The sequence below is a fragment of the Syngnathus leptorhynchus genome, chromosome 6 (assembly GCF_054491065.1).
Source record: "Syngnathus leptorhynchus isolate UIUO chromosome 6, UIUO_Slep, whole genome shotgun sequence".
Taxonomy (NCBI): domain Eukaryota; kingdom Metazoa; phylum Chordata; class Actinopteri; order Syngnathiformes; family Syngnathidae; genus Syngnathus; species Syngnathus leptorhynchus.
In genome coordinates, this window is record NC_141200.1 from 6,052,441 (window position 1) to 6,077,500 (window position 25,060).

The 25,060-nt window shown below is 41.4% G+C and overlaps 2 protein-coding genes across 2 annotated transcripts; one reads left to right on the plus strand and one right to left on the minus strand.

The window, feature by feature from the left end:
- Positions 1–1,823: 1,823 nt before the first annotated feature.
- On the minus strand, positions 1,824–8,659 carry caprin1b (cell cycle associated protein 1b). Its single transcript, XM_085914973.1, has 18 exons — positions 8,491–8,659; positions 7,701–7,865; positions 7,571–7,633; positions 7,405–7,491; positions 7,076–7,305; positions 6,907–6,989; positions 4,786–5,001; positions 4,633–4,685; positions 4,452–4,535; positions 4,134–4,310; positions 3,903–4,011; positions 3,772–3,833; positions 3,553–3,642; positions 3,238–3,384; positions 2,942–3,095; positions 2,661–2,837; positions 2,438–2,544; positions 1,824–2,351 (listed from the first exon to the last, which is right to left on the minus strand). The coding sequence occupies exons 2-18, from the start codon at positions 7,863–7,865 to the stop codon at positions 2,265–2,267; spliced, it is 2,091 nt and encodes a 696-aa protein (XP_085771099.1). The 5' UTR covers positions 8,491–8,659; the 3' UTR covers positions 1,824–2,264.
- A 4,302-nt stretch (positions 8,660–12,961) lies between these two features.
- On the plus strand, positions 12,962–16,031 carry lmo2 (LIM domain only 2 (rhombotin-like 1)). Its single transcript, XM_085915218.1, has 3 exons — positions 12,962–13,306; positions 13,869–14,084; positions 14,454–16,031. Exons 1-3 carry the CDS (start codon positions 13,266–13,268, stop codon positions 14,677–14,679), a joined length of 483 nt encoding a protein of 160 aa, XP_085771344.1. The 5' UTR covers positions 12,962–13,265; the 3' UTR covers positions 14,680–16,031.
- The last annotated feature ends 9,029 nt before the right edge of the window (positions 16,032–25,060 follow it).

Below are 25,060 nucleotides of genomic sequence, written 5' to 3' on the forward strand. Positions count from 1 at the left end.
AGTGGGGGGTTGTTTGGGTGTGGCACTTTTCACTTTCATTTAAATTTTGACCATGATTTTTCCCTAATGAAGTGGCCTGTGATTAGGTACACCTGAAAGTAGCGGTGTACCTAATGGAGTGTCCGAGTGACGTCACAGATCAACCAGCCAATCAGAAAGTGGGGGGTTGTTTGGGTGTGGCACTTTTCACTTTCATTTAAATTTTGACCATGATTTTTCCCTAATGAAGTGGCCTGTGATTAGGTACACCTGAAAGTAGCGGTGTACCTAATGGAGTGTCCGAGTGACGTCACAGATCAACCAGCCAATCAGAAAGTGGGGGGTTGTTTGGGTGTGGCACTTTTCACTTTCATTTAAATTTTGACCATGATTTTTCCCTAATGAAGTGGCCTGTGATTAGGTACACCTGAAAGTAGCGGTGTACCTAATGGAGTGTCCGAGTGACGTCACAGATCAACCAGCCAATCAGAAAGTGGGGGGTTGTTTGGGTGTGGCACTTTTCACTTTCATTTAAATTTTGACCATGATTTTTCCCTAATGAAGTGGCCTGTGATTAGGTACACCTGAAAGTAGCGGTGTACCTAATGGAGTGTCCGAGTGACGTCACAGATCAACCAGCCAATCAGAAAGTGGGGGGTTGTTTGGGTGTGGCACTTTTCACTTTCATTTAAATTTTGACCATGATTTTTCCCTAATGAAGTGGCCTGTGATTAGGTACACCTGAAAGTAGCGGTGTACCTAATGGAGTGTCCGAGTGACGTCACAGATCAACCAGCCAATCAGAAAGTGGGGGGTTGTTTGGGTGTGGCACTTTTCACTTTCATTTAAATTTTGACCATGATTTTTCCCTAATGAAGTGGCCTGTGATTAGGTACACCTGAAAGTAGCGGTGTACCTAATGGAGTGTCCGAGTGACGTCACAGATCAACCAGCCAATCAGAAAGTGGGGGGTTGTTTGGGTGTGGCACTTTTCACTTTCATTTAAATTTTGACCATGATTTTTCCCTAATGAAGTGGCCTGTGATTAGGTACACCTGAAAGTAGCGGTGTACCTAATGGAGTGTCCGGGTGACGTCACAGATCAACCAGCCAATCAGAAAGTGGGGGTGAGGGCGGGTGTGGCACTTTTCACTTTTATTAAGCTTTGACCATGATTTTTCCCTAATGAAGTGGCCCGTTATTAGATACACCTGAAAATGGCAGTGTACCTAATGGAGTGTCTAAGTGACGTCACAGATCAACCAGCCAATCAGAAAGTGGGGGTGAGGGCGGGTGTGGCACTTTTCACTTTAGTGATGCTTTGACCATGATTTTTGATTATTTGATTTATATAAAAAAAATAAAAAAATAAAAAGGATCGGCGTGTGTGTGTGGGGAACGATTCGTAGAACAATTCGTTCGAACGAACCTTTTGAGTGAACCGATTCTATAGATTCAGACCACTTAAAAGAACTGGAATGCACATCACTATTGGTGTGACGTCATATATCTGCGACACTGGTCCTACCATCCATAAAGTGCATTTTTGCACGTGCAGTCTAAAATAAATGCTTTTAGCTTGATGGTTGTGCATGTTGCATGTAACACTAGTTACACTTCTGAGTTCAAATATTCACTTCATTGGTTGTTGATGTACTTTGTTACTGACGTGGATCCCATCTCTTTCCCAGTCACCCGGGAGGCTTCATCTCACTGTGACCATTAACCAAAAGTAAATAGGATGGTATGTAGGCCAATAACAGTGAATCACATCACACATTACAACATACTGTATGTAATGTAGCTAATTATATTCAAGAATACAATAAATAAAATCCAGAATCTTGGGTATGCAACACAACTTTATTGAAACCCTTTAAGCAACATCAATTTACAAACAAGGACAGGGAGCTTGTTGAACATAAAATGTTTGTTTTTTCCAGAATCAAAATGACAAGAACTGAGAAAGGGAATTAACTCCCATGGATTGGACCAGCAGTGGCGGATGCATTTTAATACAAAAAATAACTTATGAAATCTTTCAAGTTTCCAGGAATATTATCACATGGCCTCTGTAAATGGCTGATTTCATTTACATCTTTACTTGTGTCCAGACTACATGATTTCCCATTTCCAATGTCAAAACAGTTGCTATTTTGATTGGAGACAGGATCAATATCAATGATGAACATATTGAAGAGAGCAAGAGTGAGCTAGGGGGAAATGAATTTTTGAATTTGGAATTTTCAGTGTGGTGCATTTATTCAGTCATTACGACAGGCCTTTCAGGATCTTATTGCCTGGCTGCTGCCTCTCGAAGCGCCTCGTGGTCCCTGGGCGGCTCCGCGCTTGTAGTTCTGTTGGTAACCATCCTTGAGCAATCAGTGACAAGGGACAGTTTGTTAGCTTTCAAGACCATAATAACGATAAAAAAAACTTTTGAATAAGAATTTCATACCCTCTGATAATTCCCATTTGAGTAATCCCGGGGTGTGTTGAACTGAGTTTGTCCGTAACCGGAGTTGGGGGCGTTGGCAAAAGGAGGGCGATAACCGTCATAGCCACCTAGAAATTAACACGTGTTTGCTTTTAGAGTTAATTCCATCAACTAAAATAAGATAGGCATCAACATAAACATGTGACCTTGTTATATATATTATAAAAGTGAAAATTGAGCTAACCTCTGAAACCATTGGATGAGCCTCTGTAGCCATTGATCATGCCTCTGGCATTGCGGGGTCCACCACGCGACATGCCTCGGCTGTTGTAGAATGACTGAGGCTGCCTGTTGAAGCCTGGGCCTTGCTGCGAAGGCTGTTGGTGGTTTCCAGGCTGGTCTTGGGAATGGAAGGCACCAACTATTTTCAAACAAAATGAACTCTAAAATGAACTCTTCCATTCTTGGTTTAAAGCATCAAATAAACAGGGATAGAATGGGAAAGGGGGGGGGGGGGTCGCCCACCAGGTTGCAGTTGTTCAGGCTGCATCTCTGCTGGTTCCACAGGATGCTGAGGCTGGTTGCTGAAGGCCTGGTTGAAGCTGTTCTGGTACTGGCCGGGTTGGCTCAAAGCCTCCGTCTCACTCGCAGGCGGGACTGGCGCGTTGAGTTTGAACACCTAGAGGGACCCACGGGAAAGGTTTTGGTGAAGAGGGTCGCCCGCATACCATTCCATAATAGAGGAACTGAGAGGTTTTGGGGGGGGATGAAGCTAACAAATACGTTGATCGTGATGAAGCATAGCCACAAAATGGTCTTACCGTCTGCATGGACTGGAATGGTGCAGCGTTGACATTGATGCCGCTGCTGTGAAGAGCTTTGGGGACAGGCTGATAGACGGGGGTCTGTGAGGCAGGTGGGTGAGAAGCGGATGGTGGAGGCTGCTCCGGCGGCAAGGACATGGACGTCTGTCCAAAACAGAGAATCTATCGTTTTTGTTCTACTCACGATGAAACTGAACTTTAATGGTGCATTTTCAGTTCAAACAATTTGACAGAACACAACTGCTGTTACCATTCTTTGCGATGTAAGAGCAACCTCGAATAATGTAGATATCACTGTTTTTCCTTGTTTACCTGGATGGGGTCAATGGCTTCTGTTGGTCGGGAATCGGGCGTATGAGAGTTCTGATACATGGGTGGTGGTGTTGGGGAGACGATGGGTACCTGCAAAATAAATAAATAAATCACATCAAACATGTCTTCATGTCATAGTAGACAGACAAAAACATTTATTAAAAAAAAAAAACAACAACAACAACAACAAAAACAAGTATGGATTGTCAAGTCACTTACATGTGCAGGCTCAGTTTGGACAGGAACAGTGTTGGGTTGCGCTAGCCGTGAGTCGGGATGAACTAAAAGACATTGGAGGCTTTGTTAACAAAACCCCTCGCGAAGATGACTTTTCTCGCCTCCTGGCTTACCTGGAGGACACATCATCGGTGGCAGGTCCATAGGCTGACCAGGCTTCATGGGCTGGGCCGATACAATGGCAGGGTCGATGGGCGGTCCGTCAAAGTCCAGCATGGAGTCCTGTGACCAGCGGTCCAATTAGCATTGTGCTAAACATACCTCCATTCACACTCACGCCTATGAACAACTTCGAGTCACCTGTGAACCTAACATGAAAGTTTTTGGTGCCAGTTCAGTCCTACCTGCATGAAGTTGTACGTTCCCTGCATCTGGGCCATCAGGTCCTGCACCACCTGCTTCCTGACCATGGGGTCAGTCGGCGGCACAGGAGCCACCAAGGTCAAAGGGTGGGTCTCCATGGCAATAGGGGGAGGGGCCTGCTGCACTGGCTGCTGCTGCTGCTGCATGGCAGCCATCACCTGTGAGGCACACAGAGCACAACAGATGAAATGAATGAAATAAAAATAAAAACAGAACAGATGACAGACAGACTAGATGGAAAAAAAAATTGAACGTAATGAAACAAAATGGTGACTAGGTTCAACAGTTGGACAGTGCACCTCAGTTTCTGTGGTCCACTCATCCCCTTGCTCTTGTTTGCTGCTGCTGTATGTGCCATCTGGAATGAACTGTCTGTTTACAAACTGGAAGTAAAACGAATAAAAGCAAACATCAGTGCTAGAATCAGTTGACCAAAAAAAAAAAAAAAACATACTGGCTGGAGAAACATTAACTACTAACCTCTTTTGTTTCCACTGCAATGGGCTCTATGTACTCTTCAACGATTTCGGGTTCTGTAAAGAAAGAAACTTTTTGCTCAGTGCCCAGCCGTCATTTTATGACTAATTATGATCCACATTTAGTTGTGGGGTTTCAGAGAAGTTCCGCCACGACCTGCATCAACAGGCTGCTCTTCAGCTTCAGACGATTGAGCCATGGTTTCTGTTCCCAAGGTCGGGGCTGGCCCTTCAACTTGCACTTCCTCTTCCACGCCACCCTCAGCCTCTCCCCCTTCCTCCTCTTCCACACACACTCCATTTTGGTGACTTGGAACCTGGTCGAAGTAGCCGCTCAGCAAAACCTGGTCCAACTTCTCCTTCAGAGCCTTGTCTATACAAATGACAAAAGCAACAGAGTTAGCAAATCCGCTGATGAAAAGTGAATTCTTTGGCAGCTTTTGACTTGAAAACAAAGTGCAACAAGAATTCAAAATGTACCTATGGTATCAGGGCTGTATTATTACTAATCCGATAACAAACATCAAAATCAAAGCGAGACAATAGCCAATGATGAGATTTCAAGGACTGTTTGGGGAAAAAAAAAAAAAAAACAGAACTGAAAGCCAGAGTTTTATTTATACATTTCACAAAGAAGACCGAACAAAATGCTTCATCACATAGTTAAAATAAAGCCATACATACAAAACACTGAATCGCAACATTTTGCATTTACCAGCAAACACAAGAAAACCAAACCAATAATTTGGCCTCTAGTTTGAAAAATATTACATGCCACAATTCAGGGATAATAGATTGCAAGGCTGTAACCCACTCTACAGAAGTTTTTAATTCAGTGTGACGGACATACAGTAAGTAAAAGTCAGTCAGTAGACTGCAGTAATCAGGACAGGACAATAAAATGAGATCAAATCCAAAAGGTATCCAAAAACATGCGGGATCTTACAAAACCATAGCAAGCCATCGCTACATGGCCCAAAATGTTTTGTTGCGAAAGCTGAGGAGATAATTGCAAAAGTGAAGACACGAGGAAACAAAAGCATGAATGCTCATTCTAGTTCAGAATAAGGTCACATGGGAAATATTTTTGGAGATGGAAAAAGCAGGAACGAGTTGGAAGGAGAGCTGTGGGTGGCCTGCGTTTTGCAAAAACATCTCTGCGACGGCAGCTGAAGAATAACTATGAATCCAATGTATTCCCCAGAGAGCCAAGACATCATCATGCATAGACTATTTAAATATCCAATTACAAGCAGCAGCTGGCCTGAGTAGATTTTCACCTGACTGCGGAGTGCAGACTCATTTCAGCAAGCCAGGAACATCACATAAGCTGTAATACAATGGCAATCTGTTATGGAGTACAAAACAAGGAATGCCATTATTCCAGCTGGAGAACTGCCAATCTTTCCAACTATATTCACCAAAAGAAGATCGCCAGAAGCACCATCAACCCACGTCCCTCACCGAGGTGAGAAGTTGATCATGAATGCCTACACAGTACTGGTTCACCAGCATCCTCAGCGCATGGCCGTTGATCTAACCAGTGAAGTGAAACCACAGATGACGAGGCTGCTGGCGCGAAATGCCTTGCTGCTGAGTCAGCATAAGCTCACCCCCCCCACGGTCCTCACCCAAGTAGAATGGAGCAGTAAGAGACTGGAGAATGCGGTATACCAATACCCATAAGCTTTCCTCATCACATCACGGTACAGTACCACACATACAAATGCAGTGGAAAAGAAACGATACAAAAAGTTCCCAACACATTACGGACAGCAGAAGTACTGTGAGCAGAAGGCGGCAAAAATACTTATCGTACGTGAAAACCTGTGTCAACAACTTCCCTTGCACTTCTACAAATAGTGAAGCTTTTGGAGTTGAACTCATCGCACGTCAAACGTCTCCCATTCAACGGCAAATAAAATACATTTTAAAAAGTGCATATAAAGGCTGTGGCAACCAAAATGACTAGCGCGGCCATGTTATTTCATCATCTGAAATGAGGACTCGCAGCAACAAATGTTGCTAAGCGCCACAGAGGAAAGGAAAACTGATTGCGAGCATACAGATAATACGAAAACAGTCGCCATCATATTGTTGGCTGATATTTGTCAAACGCATACTTTGCGAACACACATCAATGCTGGCAGCAGCTATGACAAAAAGCGGAATGCGATCTAATCTGTACTCAACTCCTCAGTTAAAACAGGTTATACTTCAAATCTTGCGTAATTGCTCCACTATTTGTCCCAGATTTCAATTTACATTGAGGACTTACAAGTTGTGCCAACCACAGCCTTGTCCTTGCCTTCCAGCAGGTCCCAAAGGTGCACAGAAGCCTCCTCGTACTGGTCAACCAACCTGAGCAGATGAGATTAAGATACAATAAAGAGCCAGCAAAACAAAAGCACAACGTTTCATGCTTAGCGCAAAATAGCTCCACCAACCTGATTTTTTGGTCACGATCTGGGCCCACCAACTTGTAGAACTCATCGAAGGCCACCAGGTCCACATCCGTGAGCAGCATTGAGCCCTGCTTCAGGTCTTGGCGCACCATCTCGTCTCCCAAGCGGTCCAGGAGGAACTGCAGCTCCAGAACCGTCTTCAGCCTCCTTTGCCCCGCCTCCTCCCGTTGCAGCTGCTCTCGTCTGTTAGATTTCTTCACTGCCTTCTGGATCTGATGACGACAAATTTACAAGAAATCCACAGCTTCACACTATTATAGGTAACTCATGGGATGAAGAAAGATCCACAAGACCCACACCCCAATCCTTACATCTTGACCAAGAGCAACAAATGTCTTCTGCAACTCTCGGGCAAATTCCAAGTTATTGACGACTTCTTGGTATTTGCATAGGGCCTCCTGATATGAGAAAAGACAAAATGAGTCGTTATTGACATAACAGATTGGTAAAAATTGGCTTAAATGATTATGTTCTTACCAGCTGGTCCTGGTTAAGACTCTCGCCTTTATCCTTTCGGACTTTGTAATCATCCAGTTTGCTCTGTGATGGACAAAGTCAAATGTTATTCTCCAGGTAATGAGTGCCTGCCTTATCACACGCTGTTTACCTTTTTCTTCTCCATGTTGCGTGCTTTCTTATCAATGACTTGAAGCACTTGCTTCAGGACTTCAGACGGCCCGCTGAGCGCGCGGCTGCCCACGACACCTGGAGCGGATCCCACATCTGGGCTGGCAGACTGCACTGGTCCATTTGCATTCGTCGCAGAGGGCATCTGACAATTCAAGTTTACAAGTTAAACAATGTTAACAATGGTTGAACCAGTGACTTCATACTTCCAAGAAAGCAAAAGCTGCATGACTGTGGAACATCAAGCAAATTATAGAAAAATAATAATTAAACAATATCTAAGAATAAATAAATAAATAAAAAAGACAGAAAATTCATGTTGGCTTTAACACTGGCAAGTCAAACGTCTTTTGTTTATTTAATGAAAGGATAAAAATATACGAGAATTTTGGTGGGCTCGTAGTCATCGTCAAGGATTTTGGTGTGTATAATGCTCTCGTAATGTGATAAACTTAACCAAGCAGGTTATTAACAAGCCACCGTTACCTTTCCTTACTAAATCGATGTACTGCGGGGGGGAAAAACTGTCTTCTGGATTGGGTGTATGCTCACTTTCCGAGCGAGTTGGTAATAAAATGTTCTTAATCAGATCTTTGCTCCACCGTGGCGAGTTGTCCAGTGATCTGTGAGGTTTGCTAAAATGTCCGCACCACCGTTAGCTTAACCCGTTAGCAATTAGCCTTATCACGCAACGCTTGCTTGCCTCGCGGTGTGTGTTAGCTTAGCAAGCCTCGCTTCCTCAGCGAAGCACAGCAAGCAATTTCACCCACCTTGATTTTTTTCTATATATATCCACCGGGGAGATTTATGGAGAATTGCACAAGACGGCTAAATTGTTACTGGTGTTCTTTGTTGCTTTTACTTTCTTTTTGACTCCTTGTGGGATCCGCCCCGCCGGCCTCACCGACAACTGAGACGGCTAGAAGGAGGGAGAAACGCTTTATCAAGTCGAATGTCCGTTTTGTGCTGTCCAAGATATGCCAATCGAAATAAAATTGAAAATGTACTTTTAAAAATTACATGGTAAGATGGTCGTACAAGAAAATTCCTTAATAATATTTCTAGAAAGTAACTACACGAATTAAATAAAACTTTAGGAACAATACGCTCATTCTTGTTGTTGACTTCAATCAGGCATATAAGCGTAAGCTTCCAGGAGGAAAATCTGCACAATCATTAGCTTTGATGGAGATGTGTGGTACTGTGGTTTAATCCAAATAAATGCTTTACATTAGTTTTCTGCAACCGAATATTTGAGGCATAAAATACATTATGCACTTTTCACCCAACTGCAAAAACCATTTATCAATCACAATATTTTTTGCTTTTAGGTAATTAAACCAGGGAGTTTGATATCTTGATGTTTGATATTTTGTTGTTTTGTAAACATTCATATTTGGAAGGCATCTCCAAAGGCATAGTGCAATAATTGTGATTTGCAACAGATATGGATGTATAGGAATTGTTGACTGATTTAGAAGGTATAAAGTAAACTTTTTACAAGTAAACCCATGCTGTGTGTTGTTAAAAGTATCTATGCAGTACAATTTAAAACCTTTATTGAATGACTAGAAAAATTGCAAAATGAAGAATAAATGAAGACTGGTTTGGTCTATTCTTTCATCATCCATTCCTCCCGTTATTCAAAACCCTGTGCCCCCCATGTGCCATGCACAAATGACAGACATGACTCAGGGGGTCGTTTTGTTATTCTATAACGCCCCTTTAGTTAAACCAATAGATGGCAGTCGAGCTCAGCAGGGCTATAGGTAGAAAACTACAGTACTGTACTGATACTATACATTTGACAGTGCGGGGAAGTTCACTTCATGTGTGTCCACTCCAGTAATTTGCATTTACTCACCAGTAGCCTATACACAGTAAAATTTGGTGACTTTCGCAACAAACCAAAATCTATGAGAATGTTGCAAATGGCCCTCCATGTTTTCCCCAAACACAGGAAACAGTTAACATAGCAACAAATGCTTTTGATTGCAATGTTCCACTGACAATGTTTTCTTTCCAGGGACAAAGCTGATTATAGAAGGATTGCGAGCGCAAGTGAAGATTCCGTTTTATCCAATGACTCATTTCCGCAGCCTGTTGTATTTCAATCAGACAATACCACACCTCATTGAGCATTTTTAAAGGACCTCAGGGGTAACACTTCATATGGTTTTAAATGAAACCACTTCAGACTTCAAGAACACACATTGCAGAGCCATTGTTACTGCTCTTGTATAAGCAGGAAGTGGTTGTTTTTATTATTACGCATGAACACTTTGACCAATGTTTTATTTTCCCTACTCCATTGCAAGTGGATAATCATCTTTGTTTCTCTACTAATCAAGGACATTTTCCAGGACTGCTGTTCAAAATATTTGTTGCAATAGCAGCAACATATCCATCAGCAACAGGAAATTATTGTACTGTATCGCTGGGTTTCATTTTGGATTGAATGGGTGGTCGTGGTGTTTTTTTTTTGTTTTTTTTAATTAGCATAGTTTGCTCCTTGTCTGACAAGCCATTTTCAGTGCTAACCTCTAGACTAGCATTGGTAATTAATTGTTGCCACCATGGCAACCCACAATACAAAGGCCTTCACATTTTTACAAGGATGCTCAACACCAGTGCGATGCAAAAATTTGTTTGTGTTGTAAAGAACGATTCAGTAGTATTTCATGAGAATAACTAAAACAAAAAACAGGAACATATATCTATTTTTTAAACGTTTGCAACAATGGCCACAAAATGACTGTCCCGTCACATTGTTCTAACATCTTTGATCAATTATTAGTATACAAGCAATTAAAAGGTTCATTTTCAATTTGTTCCTTATAGCTCCATATTATTTCAAAATATTTGTAAATAAATAAGCTTTTTTTTTGTTCACATTATGGGAAGTGTTGCAAAGTGCCAACGAGAGATTTTTTCCCAAGGGGCATCGTATTGCTATCATGGTCATGCATCTGGAGTCAAAAGTGTCTTAAATGGGCAGACAGCATCTTGCATATGGAGGGAAGGAAGTTAACAAACACCCGCAGGAAGGTTTTATGTGCCACTTGCACATCCTCTGGCCTTACTGGACTGGCTTCACAGGAAGTAGTTGATGACTTGCTTATCATTTTTTTCCTTGTTCCTTCATAAAACAAATCTTGCTAGGCTTGGACAGAGTAACCTGTAATTAAAGTTCTCGCAGTTTCATCAAGTAAATTGATTGCCTCTTTTCACATTTTTTATTTATTGTACTTTCCAAATAATACAACATTAAAATGATGACATTGCAAATTTGGCTACTTTCCAACATGAATAATCCATGCTACCAAGCTAGCAGCTGTGGCTGTGTTAGTTTTGTCCAGGAGGGGTGAGGTGAGGTTAAATTTAAACTTACGAGCAGCTTCAACATCTTCAATGTTCCTAATGTGCATATTGTTACAGTGGCTAACAGTAATATTATATACAAAATAATTTTTAGGAATATAATCTGTCTCACTTTTGATGAACACGTGGGCCTAGTACACTACTGTATTTCAATGTTGGTCATTGTACGTGGAAACACGATACGCCGGACTTAAATATTCTTCCACATTTGTTAAGTCCATCCTTCCATTTTCTATACTTGTCCTTATTTGGACAGCAGCTGAGCTGAAACCGATCCAAACTGTCTATAGGGGAGAGGCGGAGCACAGTCTCGACTAGTCGCCAATCAATATCAAAACACATATAGAGAACCATTCACACTCACTTACTCACCTTTGGACAATTTTAAAGTTTTACAACCAAACATAGTGAGAACATGCAAACTCTTTACAAGAACCCCGGAGACAAGATAAGAACCTCAGAACTGTGAGGCAAGTGAGTTAAGACCAAGAGAGTTTTTATTTGAAGAGTGCAGTTTTATCTCCATCAAGAAGCTCTGCCAATGCCCCCTTGCCGCTGGTCTACATTTTATATCCAAAAAGTCTACAGTAGATCGTCCAACAACTGTCAAGCCCAAGGAAATGTTCAGCCCAAATTGCAGCTAACTCTGGCCGGCTGCCTGTCTGAGTCGCTTTATCTGGTGGTCCAGTCCAACTGCTGTGAGTGTCCCTCCCTCCTGCAGGCAGCCTTGTTGTGTTGGCAGCAGATAAGAGCAGCCAACAACTCAGACAACAACTGTGAAGATACACATGTTACTGCCACAGGATGCAAATATGGAACTTGATAAGTATTTTATAGAGTAGAATAGAATACAATGTACACATCGAATATGTACTGATGAACAATATAAATCATTTGTATCAGAGATAGGCAAAGTATGGTTCCCCGACCACATGGCCTGCTTCTTTAGTCCAGGCCACTGAGCATTTACTTTATTTCCACTGGTATACCATTTACTGTATTAACCCCCCCCCCTAAAAATGCTTAGTTAAAATGTATTACTATTTACATTTGTTTGTTTTTGTCTTGACGTAATTAAGAAATTAGTTAATTTATTTTGCAAGTCATTTATAAATAATAATACTGTACATTAAATATTCATTAAATAATTGAATAATTATCCTTAAGTATAAAAATGAGAATGAAATATTATTTAAGCTTATTTAAGTTTTTTTGTCAAAATATTTGTCAACAATGCATGAAAGATACATAGCAATATGCAACACTAATTTAAGTATAAAAGTTTACATTTTCAAATGATCACATTACATCACCTTGCCTGGGAAATCACAATGAATCATCACTGATTAGCTATTTGTATAAAACCGATTTATGGCTACGAATTTGGACCTTGGGGGACTGGCTGCCTGGGCCTATGTTGGTGACTCTTGACCCAAATACTTGGCTGAAAAAAAAACCCTCTTTAGGTCCAAAACATAAAACAAATGAAAAACAGTAACCATTTCAGCTCTGAGCATACCTTCCGCCGTCGTATGTCAGGTCGGATCGTCGTAAACCGAGAACACCCTGTCCTGAGATACATTGGGTTCACCGCAGTGTATGTTTCATGCAAGGCCATTTCCATGTCTCATTATGAAAAGTTAGGAGCGAAATCTAATTACTGGAAGCACGCACTCACGTCTCTACACACGCGCACGTTGGCACTGAGGGAAGGAGGGACTCATTAGTGTCAGTCACGACGCAGTTCCTCGCCTGACAGGACAGGACAAGGCTCAAACCGCCGCTTAAAGGCTCATTTCCTGCCATTGTCACACAGTCGTGAGCAGGAAGAGGCAGACCTGCGAGCCTTTTGAGGGGAGGGAGGCGGGGGCGCTTCATGTGCGTGTAAACTGCCCGCCTCGTATTTAAACACGATGCATTTGGACGAGAACGCATGGCACGTTCACCATCGGAGCGAGCTGACCTTGTGACTGAAGCTGCGCAGAAGACGTGCTTGACGGCATCAACAAATGATGACAGCGGTCTACAGCAGCATCGCTTCTCTGTTGTCTCAAATCATCTGATACACGCGCGCCAAGGAGGGCTATAGTCGAGGTTTTTTGGAGGTTAGGGGAGCAGGTGCTGCACCCCCCACTCCAACCCGGATCCAGTCGTTTGTGGAGGAATGTCGTCCACCATCGAGAGGAAGACGCTGGAAGCCAGCGAGTGAGTGTGACACGTCAAGATGAGCCTTCAAATGTCAAATTTTTCCTGTAGGCTACGATAATACATGCTTGGTTGGCTTTGTAGAGCTGAACAAAGTTTAATGTGGTGCGGAAGTTATGTTAGCAATCGCAAAAGTAGGTGTAGGATAAACGCATCAAACTTTACTTTTGCAAATAATGTACTGAAAAGTAGAGTTCCTCTTTGTCCAATGTTTAGCCTATTACAAGATGGTTTGAGTTTACAAACGGCGCGCAGTGAACTTGTGGTAGGAATTCGTCGTCATACAGACAAGAAAGGCTCGCAGAGTTATTCCGTTTTTTAAAATTCTTAATTTTCCCATGGTCTAGAAGTGTTTCTCCAAAATATTGTACTCTATCGAATAGTTGTGCCAAATGTCAAATGAGAAATGGCTTCCTCGTGTGGACGGCATCAAAATTACACTGAGTAAATTAGTGATTATTTTTATTGGATATGTGTTACAATCAAAGGGGAATTCAATTACAAGACTCATAAATCATGAGCACCACATGACTTGTGTGTGCTATATATTTACCTGGCACAGGGAGCCGGTGGACGAGGTCCTGCAGATGCCTCCCTCTCTGCTGACGTGTGGCGGCTGCCAACAAAGCATTGGAGATCGCTTTTTCCTCAAGGCCATCGAGCAATACTGGCACGAGGACTGCCTCAGTTGCGACCTGTGTGGCTGCCGCCTCGGAGAGGTCGGCCGCCGCCTCTACTACAAGCTGGGAAGGAAATTATGTCGTAGAGACTACCTAAGGTTAGTCTGCTTTAAAAAAGATATTTAAAAAAAGAATCCCCCCGCAATTTCAAATGTTTCAGTTAGCCAAAATAGCATATTTGATGTGCTTGTCAAAATACCTCAGGAATAAAAAATTGCAGCACAGTTAACATGATTCAGAAACCCTGAAAAAAAACTAGGAAAAATTTGGTTGAAAAAAACGGTGCTTTTAACTTGTAATGCAACCAATCAGCACTAGATGGCAGTCTTAGTTGTGCTTACCATATAATTTACTCTTTATACTGTCTTTGTGGTTGTTCCTTTCCTTTATGTGAAGCATTTTGTCAGCTTAGTAACCGTCTCACTTTCAAATAATCTTTGTAATATTTCACATCTTCTTTCTCTAAGGCTTTTTGGTCAGGACGGCCTCTGTGCTTCCTGCGAGAAGAGGATCCGAGCGTTCGAGATGACCATGCGTGTGCGAGACAAGGTCTATCACCTGGAATGCTTCAAGTGCGCCGCTTGCCAGAAGCACTTCTGCGTCGGCGACCGCTATCTGCTCATCAATTCAGATATTGTCTGCGAGCAGGACATCTTTGAGTGGACCAAACTCAGTAATAACAATATGGTATAGAGCAACCTAGTCCTGGTTTTGCAGAAAAAAAAAGTGAACTATACAATTTTCCCTGCATCATGCAGGCAGGCTTTGAACAGCCTCATTGGTTCATGCAAAAAATGTTTTACACAAAAGAGAAGGAAGCTCATCATATCTGCACTATGACTGGCAGCTTTATATCTCAGGCCTTACAAATGCAAAAAAAAAAAAATGTAGTTAACATACAATAAATAACAAGTGTTTGTTAATCATGCTGGACTTTAGCCAAACAGAGCAACATTACAGCAATCTTCTAATAATCATTGTAAAAACTATTTTATTTGTCTTTACTATGTTTGCACAAAATTACATAGATTTTGAACTATAGATTTTTTTATTTCCTAAAAATCTGCATTAATACAAGTATTATACTAGATGATCTGATGAGAATTATAACTCTCTAAAGATACATTTACAGTGTTTTGAAAATTTTTATTCATTTATTCAATACATAAATTTTTGGGTAAAAGTTTGCCAGTGCTGTTTCTTGCGTGCATTCACAATACAAAAGCAGTCGGGGACGATCTTCATTGACAGTATTCTACCATATGCTTTCATTTACCATATTTGGCCACAAGAGGGCAGTAAAAGACTTTCAAATCATTGTCCATCAAACTTGGATTGGTTTGAAGGCACTGTGTTCCGATTTATGAGCTATATTTGAGGGCGGATTGGCATGATCCAGATTGACGGCTCCGTCAAATACGAGTGAGAAATTTCTTCTCCTCCCTACATTGCTGCAATCTTTTACAGCCTCCCAGATTCCAAGATTTTTGCTCTGAAATATTTACACGGAAATTAGAACACTATGGCAGATTAAAGCGATTTCACAATTTCATTTGAAGTGAAACTCAATGACAATATATTGATTGATTGCGGGGGTGAAATATTTCCAAATTTTGGGTTTCCAGGATTAAGACCATCCATCTTCTGAAACAGAAGAAACAGACTCTTTACCGAGTGCTGTTGAGCTTTATTCTAATGCAAAGCTCCACCTGCAGACTCACAGACTGGCAATTTAGTAGAATGCTGTCAGGGGACAGACATGAGTGGAAAACGACCTGGAGGACAAACTGCAGTGCTATAACAAGGACAGCAGGTGGCGCTTTTGCTTTGGGCACAACATTAGCGCAATGTTTCCCAACCTTTGAGCATCCAGATACTTTATCGAAAATATAACACCAACAGTAAAAAATAATTTACCTTGTTAAACTGAAATTGTGAAAATATGTCATATTTGTCATATTTAAAAAAATGTGTAATACATACAATAGTTTTCTGTCTTTGCATGCTTTCAACAAATATGAAACATAGACCTTTTACTTAATGCACGTCATAATACATTGTTAACATAGATATTTGATGTAAATTATTTGCAATAGAGCTATTCCTTGGCATATTGTATTATAACAATACCACATTATATTGCAGGATTTTGAGGATTATTTTTCACGTGAATTGTTACATAAAAGAAAGAGTCCAGAGTTCAAGATCGTATTTCACCCAGAACAAAAGACGCTCAAGTGCAAAGTACCTATTTTGCAAAGGCAAACGCTACAATCTCATTGGCTGACTCTGATATACATCAAAAGGCCTGGCAAGTAACATGCATTCAGTCACAGATACACTACGAAAGAACATGAGAATGTTTTTGGACTGCAAAAAAAGTTTTGAACCCTCCGTTTTATAGTCCGGTACGGTCCCCAAATTCCAGCTGGTGCGGTTTATAGTCCAGAAATATCGGAATTCCATTTAATGGGCAATCGGCTCTGATGTGGTGACCTCTCTCTCCATAATTAGTATAATAAATTGGTTTCCTCTTTATAGTCTATAAATAACACATATGTGGTTGGTAGGTTGTGGATTTCCTCGAATAGAATGGGCGGTCCCCAACAAACGAGATTACTGTAAATTAATAATTTGCAGACAATTATGTGATATTCTCAACTCTCGTGGCACATGAATGTGCCATGGCAAACGAGTTGGAAACATTTCGAGCAGATAATGGCTGTCATCTTGAGAAAGGATTGATTCAAAGGGAAGTGAAGGCGATGAGCCACACCGGCCCCGCTGCGGACATGACAGCGGAGTTCAACGACACCTACAAAGGAAGATGTGGTCAGACAATTATCTACAGCAACGCGACGATTCATCACGCAGCGGCCTGCCAATGTCAAACCCGTATGACAAAATGAGTCCAGAGCTATTGATCACGCCCGCCTTGGGTTTCACTTGCACTCACACTTTATCAGATGAAGCTAATTGGGAACATATTCAGAGCGAGGTCCTGAGAGATGTGTCTGTCAAGAGTCACATTCCTGCTCTGATTTTCCGATAGCACGTAGCGCCTGTTGTCTGGATGGGAGGGGGGGGAGGTAGCTGTGGGAGTTCAGGTTGGGCGTTGTGGGGTTGGGGGGGGTTCTAGTGGGGTCAGGGCCTCAGCAGCACATCCAGAAGTGGATAGGTGAGTAATAAGTGTACATCCTTTAACTCTCAGCGGGCTTGTCTTCTGACTGGATTAAATATGTGCCGAGGATTTATGTGCTAGAAGTCTCCTGGGACACCCTGAGAAGTCCAACATGAAGTTTTTCTTCTACCCAAACATTTTCGCTCTCGATCTCTCTTACCTATTGTCCTCTATGGGTTGGGTTTGCGGGTACACTAGTACGAACCAACTTGGATCATTGTTGCTTCATATGAATGAATTAGATTCCATTTGATGAAGATGAATCACTAAGTAAATAAAGTGAAATAAATCGCATGAGTGATTGAGGGTCTTCAGGGTCACAAGTGGAGTTTTGTCTTCATTAAAAAAAAAAAGGAAAAAAGAGATTTATTAGCAATTAGTCATAAATACAATATGGCAAAAATAATGTAGTGATTGACTTCTGAATTTATTTTTAGCCAATTTTTTTTCTTCTATAAATTGTAGCACCATTGTGAATGGTGTACTTTTCCTGAACACATTGTTCTTATGGGAAAAGGTGATGTCATACGTGTCTCATGTCTTCAACACCACATCAGAGGAACCGTGTAAGTTAAGACCTACTCGGTTTAAATAAGCTTAAAAATAATAATAATAAATAATGGGCCCTGCTGATGTAAACGTTATTTTCATTTCCTCGTCATGAAACATCAGGGAGAAGCAAGGTCATTACCAGGAAGTGGATCTTATTGAGGAATCAGCAAATGGAAACTGCCACTGAGGTGGTGGCTACTTTTTTGGGGGGGGTGAAATCAATGCAGATGTGCAGGTAAGTCACCATGCAGCAAACCTTGGTAGGCTACACAGCATCAGCCACAGTGCAATTTCCGACTCCAATTAGACTTCCCATGTTGAAGTCTGCTTCTAATCAATCCAGAGAATCCGCACATGAAAAGTGGCATGATGCTGGACCACACTTGGATCATGGACAACTTCAACACGTACGTTTGTTGAGACAAACCGATTAGAACGATTCTGTCCTCTTTCAACAACAATTGAAGGAATCTACGATGTTAACCACCCACATCTAGAGAATTTAAGACATCTTGAGTCTTTTTACCTGCTTAGAGGAATCTTCCTCAAAAGCCAAAATCTCAGCGATGGCTTTTCTTGTTATGAATCTGTCTTTTCCCTCCTTCCGGGTTGCCTCACCTGGAAGCAATCTGTAACACAATCACAGTGTCTTTACATAAAAGCTCAGTTCCTGTCTTTGATTGTCTGTTTCTCTCCACACTTCTCTCTGATCATCCCAGAGTGGAAAAGTCCTGTTTTGAATCGAATTTTTGCTACTAACCAACATGCAGATTTCCTTGAAGTAATTAATTTTCGCTCTGTTTTTTTTGCTCAGTGGCAGCACAGACCCTTCGTCTTTTTTTTTTTTTTTTTTCAGTCATCATGAGATACTGCAAATAATTGTAATTTACAGGTTTCTGATTGTGCTTATCCACCAAGAGTTGTTTGGAGCTTCTGTAGGCGTTAACATGTGCTTCATGTTCATCAATCATCCCCCACAGAACGTGTCCAATATTGTGGAGGTGATTCAAATCTAATAGCAGCTTTTTTTTTTCAAAGTCCAGGGGGATTTACTCCTGAGTCAACATGCCAGAGCCTATTTCCTACTCACTCACGGTTGGCCCTCAACAGCCGACTGGCTGCAGCCACCGCAGATCTCCACATGGAACCTGTATAGATTAAGGGAACCTTGGAAGTGACCCCGCAAAGAGCCTTAGACACATGTGGAGCTAGGCCGAGAAATGTTAATGTTCTGCTCTTAAGTCATTTGTCTACACACATGATTAAGGAGGTTGACCCTCATAATAGAAAGACAGACAGGACCTGCTGACAGAGTGGCGGTTCTTATGATTATTGTCACATATTGGCCGACACGTGTTAAATATTCTATTTAGATATTTTGTGTGAGGGCTAAAGCAAGACATATTTCACAAATTATTATTATTATTATTATTATTATTATTCACAATTAACAGCAACAATGACTTGGTGACATTGTTTTTATTTTAGTTTTTATTCATTAAAACATTTTTTTTTTTTTTTTCTCCTGTCTTTTGCATCTTGAACTTGACAAAAATACAATACTAGAAAACAATTGTAGTATGTTGTTACTTTTACAGGATTGTTTTTCTGTTCCTCCATCTCTCACTATGTTTTTAGTTTATGACAAAAAAATCATTCATACGACTGGAATGGAATGTCCAAATCCAGAAGGAAGGATTCGCCCTAATCTAAGACATTATAAGAAATATTTTCCAACTGTCATGAAACAAAACCGAGTCGGTGCCGCAACCACATTTTGGACATCTTGTTTTGATGCTTCCCACGAGCGAAAACACTGCAGTCGTTATCTGGCGTCCAGTAGCGGGGTTAGAACAACGGATGATGTTCCTCCATGTGACTTTAATTGAGTGATTAGACATAATTCAATAAGCAATCGAGGGCCAATGCGCGTGAGTTTGAGGCGTAAAGCAAAAGTCGACTGTTGAGTGGATCCTTTGTCCGTGACCTTCCGTCATTGCTGCTACCTTTCAGCAGCAATCACGCGCTCCGATAGGCCTCGGGCCAGCACCCCGACGGGACCGCTCCATCCTAATTGTCCAGGCCCACCATCTTATGGAAGGACGTGCATTATAGAGGTTTATTATTTGTGTCTTGTGTTTGCCATGTGAGTCACTACGCTATTTGGAATGGCATCAAGTACACATAAATGCAGACAGAACCCAACCCTTGGAAACTTTGGGATGGGGAAATTATTAGCTAATGCACATATGACTTTTCTCTTAGCTCAGGGGTCGGCAACCTTTCATACTCCAAAGAGCCATTTTGACTGTCTCTGATTGTCTCCCACAGAAAAAAAAATAAAAATATAGCAGGCACAAAACGACCAAAAGCACAATCATATATTTGCAAAATAATAGCCAATTAATGTATTTATTTTACCTTTTTTTTCTTCAGATATTTGCTCCAGAACCTCAAGATGAGGGCTGCTAATCATTACTTTAATCTTAACGCACAAGCTATCTATGTAAGCAATATTTGTTGTTATTATAATTCACGTAGCATGAGCATATTCATATTTACGATTGCATTTAGAAAACAAACAATCCAAAGTGACTTTGAAACCGTGAGTTGAAGACGCTGAAGAAAGCTTCAGCTCCATAATCATCTGTGACAAGTCACATCAAGTCTGACACATTATAAGCAACGTACCACGTGGACCATTTGGCTCATAATATCATTAAGGAGTCAAACTGCTCACACCAATTTTATTTTGGATAAAATAATTCAAGAAAGTGAAAGACGCCAAAGCTTCACGATGACGCATCAAATAGTTCCATGAGCTATTTCAAGTCGGTTAAATTGTCTGCTAAGTAAATCAAATCCCAGTGCAAGTCCGAAAATACGTCTCATTATAAACCAAACTCAATGGAATTAGCACGTCAAAAACTTGAATAATAATTTAATTCAAAATCAATGCAACAAAAAACGCCAGGGAATTGTTGCCACTACTGCGGAGAAGCTCCCCATCTTGGGCTATTAAAATCCAACATGTGTCTTCAATGTTTGAGCGGCCTACTTGCCAAGCGTCATATTGTTAGACTGCATCCTTTTGGCTCGTGCCAAAAAGTGCCATCGATTTACAGTAATGCCCTGCGTGCGGCACAATAGTGAGAGCAGAAGTTTGCCAGTTGTGTATTGTTAAATCGTATACTACTATAATTGCTTCAGACTCCTTCAAGTAATGACTGGACCAGTGCAAGTGACTTCACATCTCAAAGGGACAAAGATTAGCATGAGCCAAATGGATATTTAAAAAAAAATGTACGAAAGACGTCACAAGTCAGCCGCAATTACTTTAGCCGCATAGCTAAAAACAGCGACAGTCTTCAAAAGCTCCAAAACTATTGGCTAACTTATTTGTGGATATTTGTAACTTTTTGAATTTCTAGACTAGATCAAATTAAGCAGTGGAAACAATGGAAAACTAGTGTCATGGAGACACTGACGAGCCAGAGAACCAACTTGCCCCAGTGGAGGTCTGGCAGCAACGACTGGGACGGCCATTTGAAGGAGGACAAGGCAGTTGTTCAACAAGTGTCCACCCAAATTTAAGTGCGGGCCGCATGGCTCTGATTAGCGACTCATGTGAAAAGACTTCTTTCTTGTCTCAATGAGGACATTCCTAACAATTAAGAGGAAGAGTACGGTACTGTTTGTCTCTCCGAGGAAACTTTGTCTCTGTGGTCAGTGACTACCTGGAAGCTCGGGATGGCTCCAGAGCCACGTGATTTGGTCTGAATGCAGCTGTGCTATGTTTAGCTAATGCTAGGGAAATAGCTTAATTGAACAAAAAGGGTCAGGCCTAAACCTAAGGGTTTATACAACAAATACAATGGCAGATGTTATCGGTTGAAACACACCTTGGATCAGTGACCAAACGCGACCGCATCAACTTTCATCTGGTCCAAAGTGATTCCGAAAAAAAGTCATTGTGCAAGACTAATCGAATTTGCACCCAATTTGGTTTTCGTCTTCAAACATGGCATATCTCCACAAAGTTTCACATAAATCAGTTTTGGGTATTGGTTGATTTAATTACTGTACAATATGCAAACAAACAATGCAATAAACAACAATCAAAACAACTCAACGTACAAAAGTCCAAAGTGATGATGGTCAAAACTAAAAGACAAGGAATAGAAAATTCAAATATTTAGGGAATTTTATTTAAATTATATATGCAATACATTTAAATTGTATCATTATTTAAGTAGAGATTTTAATTTTTTAATTTTTTTATATCTCCTATTATTTATATTTATTCTTGATTTTGATAAACCTACTATGCTACGGTTTTGATGGATGTCCCATAACTATATTTTAAATGGTGGTCAGTGTCGAAAATTTCAGAACCACAACTCACTTCACTGCTCATCATGTTAGTGCCTTCCACAAATTTTCAGGGCGATGATGATCATGATGTTTTTGGGGGGTTTGGGTCGGTCAGCATTCACCCCCACACTCTTCCTGTTAACCCTTCTTTAAAGTGAGACTATTGGATTAATGCTGACCCGAGGGGGTGAGTAAGGTAGGGGTAACCTGAACAGAGGGGAAAGCGGGGTCAGCCAACTGTTTCAAGTGAAAGTGGAATTCGGGGGCATCTGTGTTTGTTTGTAATCGGCTATGTTTGGGACTGATGCTGACATCCTGTGAAGCCTAAGGGGTAGGGGCAGAGGTTAGCGCTAAAATGCATTTCGCTCAAATCGAAAAATATGCAACCATCCTTGGTCGCTTGTGAATTTGCAACCAAGTCCCAACCAAGAGTCTGTTGGATGTCACCATGTCAACAGGCCTGAGATAAAAGCAGCAAACAGGTTTCTGATGACAGCTTCTCTCCTCACCCCCTTACGGGGATATGATTATCCGGAGTCTGCAGTTCACCGAGACGTGCGAGCTGAGGGAAAAATTCTGGCCTTCTGCCCAATATCCCCATGATTTGCTGCCAGTATTGAAATCTCAAACTGTGTTTTTGATGGCGGAAAGAAAAACTAGAAGACAAACTGTCATGGGATCGCTCAACATTCAGGACCCCCCCCCCCCCCCCCCAAATAGGCCACCTCTGAATCTCCCGGGATGAAAGTCACTGCTGTGACAGTGCCGGCTCATCAGAGGGTCTCTCTTTACGCCAAAAGCAAAACACCAGAGGGCAGAATGGTAGGCTTGCCTAGCCACCCAACCCGACTCCTCGGGTTCCTGGCAGGGAGGCAGAGAGTCCAGGATCATGCCCCCCCCCCCCCCCACGCCTGCACAAATACAGACGGGGTCGTGGGTCATCTGGGGGGCTCACACAAAGCTTTCATCCCAGAGAAGCTCATTTCAAGGGAATGTGGCTCTTTCCCCATCTAGATAGGAGTCCTCCTTGAGCCCCGTGTGGCTAAGCTGAACCCCGGCTCGACAGACATGTTCCTTGGGACGCGTTTGTTTTGCTTTGTTCCCGCATCTCTGTGCACATCGCCTGGCCTGGCCCAGACACTCTGGTGGGAAGATCAGGTTGGGTCAACACACATATGGTGCTCTGTTACAATCCAAAGAATTGCTAAAACTGTATCAAACAGGCAGATAAAGGAAACCTGGGCAAAACAATAGAGTGCAGTATTTTTGGCCTTTACCTTGAAAGGCTTTGAGATGAAGGCTGATGTTCACGTGGTTACGTTTTCTTTGACGGTCTTGTGCATCTTTGTTTGCACCACTGGTAAGTCAGAGCAATTATCAGTTACTTAGTCGTCACAACTAGGTCCATTTCTAGCATTGCATTGTGCTAGCGATGCAGACGACCTGAAAATGGATCTTCAGTTTGGTGTCATTATAAAAAGTTCCAAGTGACACTGTAAGTGCTAAGAGCGCCAAAAGCCTCTTAGCAAGCAAGTTAGCTGTTGGCTAGCATCTTTGATGGTCGTAAGGAAAGCCCCGCGACAACCTGGTGGGAATTTCAGACCTGTACTTCAATTTGAAAGCACTTTTTTTTATATAATTACCGATATTTTAAATTATTATTGTTTATTATTTAAACTTGGCAGGTGCCCATATCTAGTCCTCTGTGAAAAGAAAGCTATGTTCCATTTTGGGTAAAAAAGTCCAAAAGATAAACTGAGCATTGTAAATCAGTCTCACATTAATCAAAGACCTTAAAAACGAAATATTTTCCAGGACCACTTGCATTAGCTTGTCCTTAAATGCGAGTCTTTGTACAAAATGATTGGAAAGGAGGCACGCACAAGTCTATTATGTCGAAAAGCACGTCTGAAGTTCATGTTCAAAAGTGAAGAAAATTGGAGAATGAAAATGAAAATGATAAAATTGCACCCGCATAGCTGCTTTTCATGACGATCTGGAAACAAGCACATCTGGATTTTGAGCCATCATAGTAAAGCTAATGTCAAAATTGCAGGACATCAGTGTGATCTTTTAAGAATGTTTGGCACAAGATGTTTTTGTAATTATCCTGTGTTCATTTTGCTGTGATCAGGTAGTGCTCTATATTACATTTAACACCATCCGAGATGTTTCTACTTGTGGGTTGTGTGTGTGTGTGTATATTTGTAGCATGTGTCTGCAAATTGCTCATCCTCTGAAGTCGTCCATATGTCCTGCGTTAAAACAATCATGAGTGCTGTTTCAGTTTTGACATGATTAGTGCAGGACGCCTCCATGAATATGTTAACACAGCAGAGTGATAAAATATATTCCACATTTCAGCCACTGAATGTCAAACTTTTGATCTATTGTTAGTGGTCCGTTTAATAAAATGGGTCTCTTTGGGAAAATATTAGATTCTTACCATTTCTTTGGTTTCAAATATCCCTCGCAGTCATGTGACATTCCACTAGTGTAATCATTTATGATTCACCCCAATACAGTAGAATGGACGAACATTTTTATACTACTACATCATTGACAGAAATAAATGTTGATGATAAAAGAATCTGAATCAAGTTGGATTTTTAATAATGTTCATCTATTATCCATATCTCAATATCCATATATGTACATTTTTATATATTTTTATTGATGGTGAGCTAACAAAGCAGAGTTAAATGCAGAGTCGTGAGATAAAGGCGGCACTGTCTGTTTGGTCCTGTTTATTGAATTATACATCAGTAAAACCGATGCCCCCCCCCCCCCCGCCACCACTCCTCTCATCTCTGTTTAATTTGATCAGAGAATCTGCTGATGCAGTGTGCCTCCGACTCATGTGAAACCAATTTGAAACTACGCATACAACTCGAGTGCATGTGTCCCAAGAACACATATTCAGGGTGTGGTGTTGCAGAGACCACTGGTTGTTAATTAACTCACAAA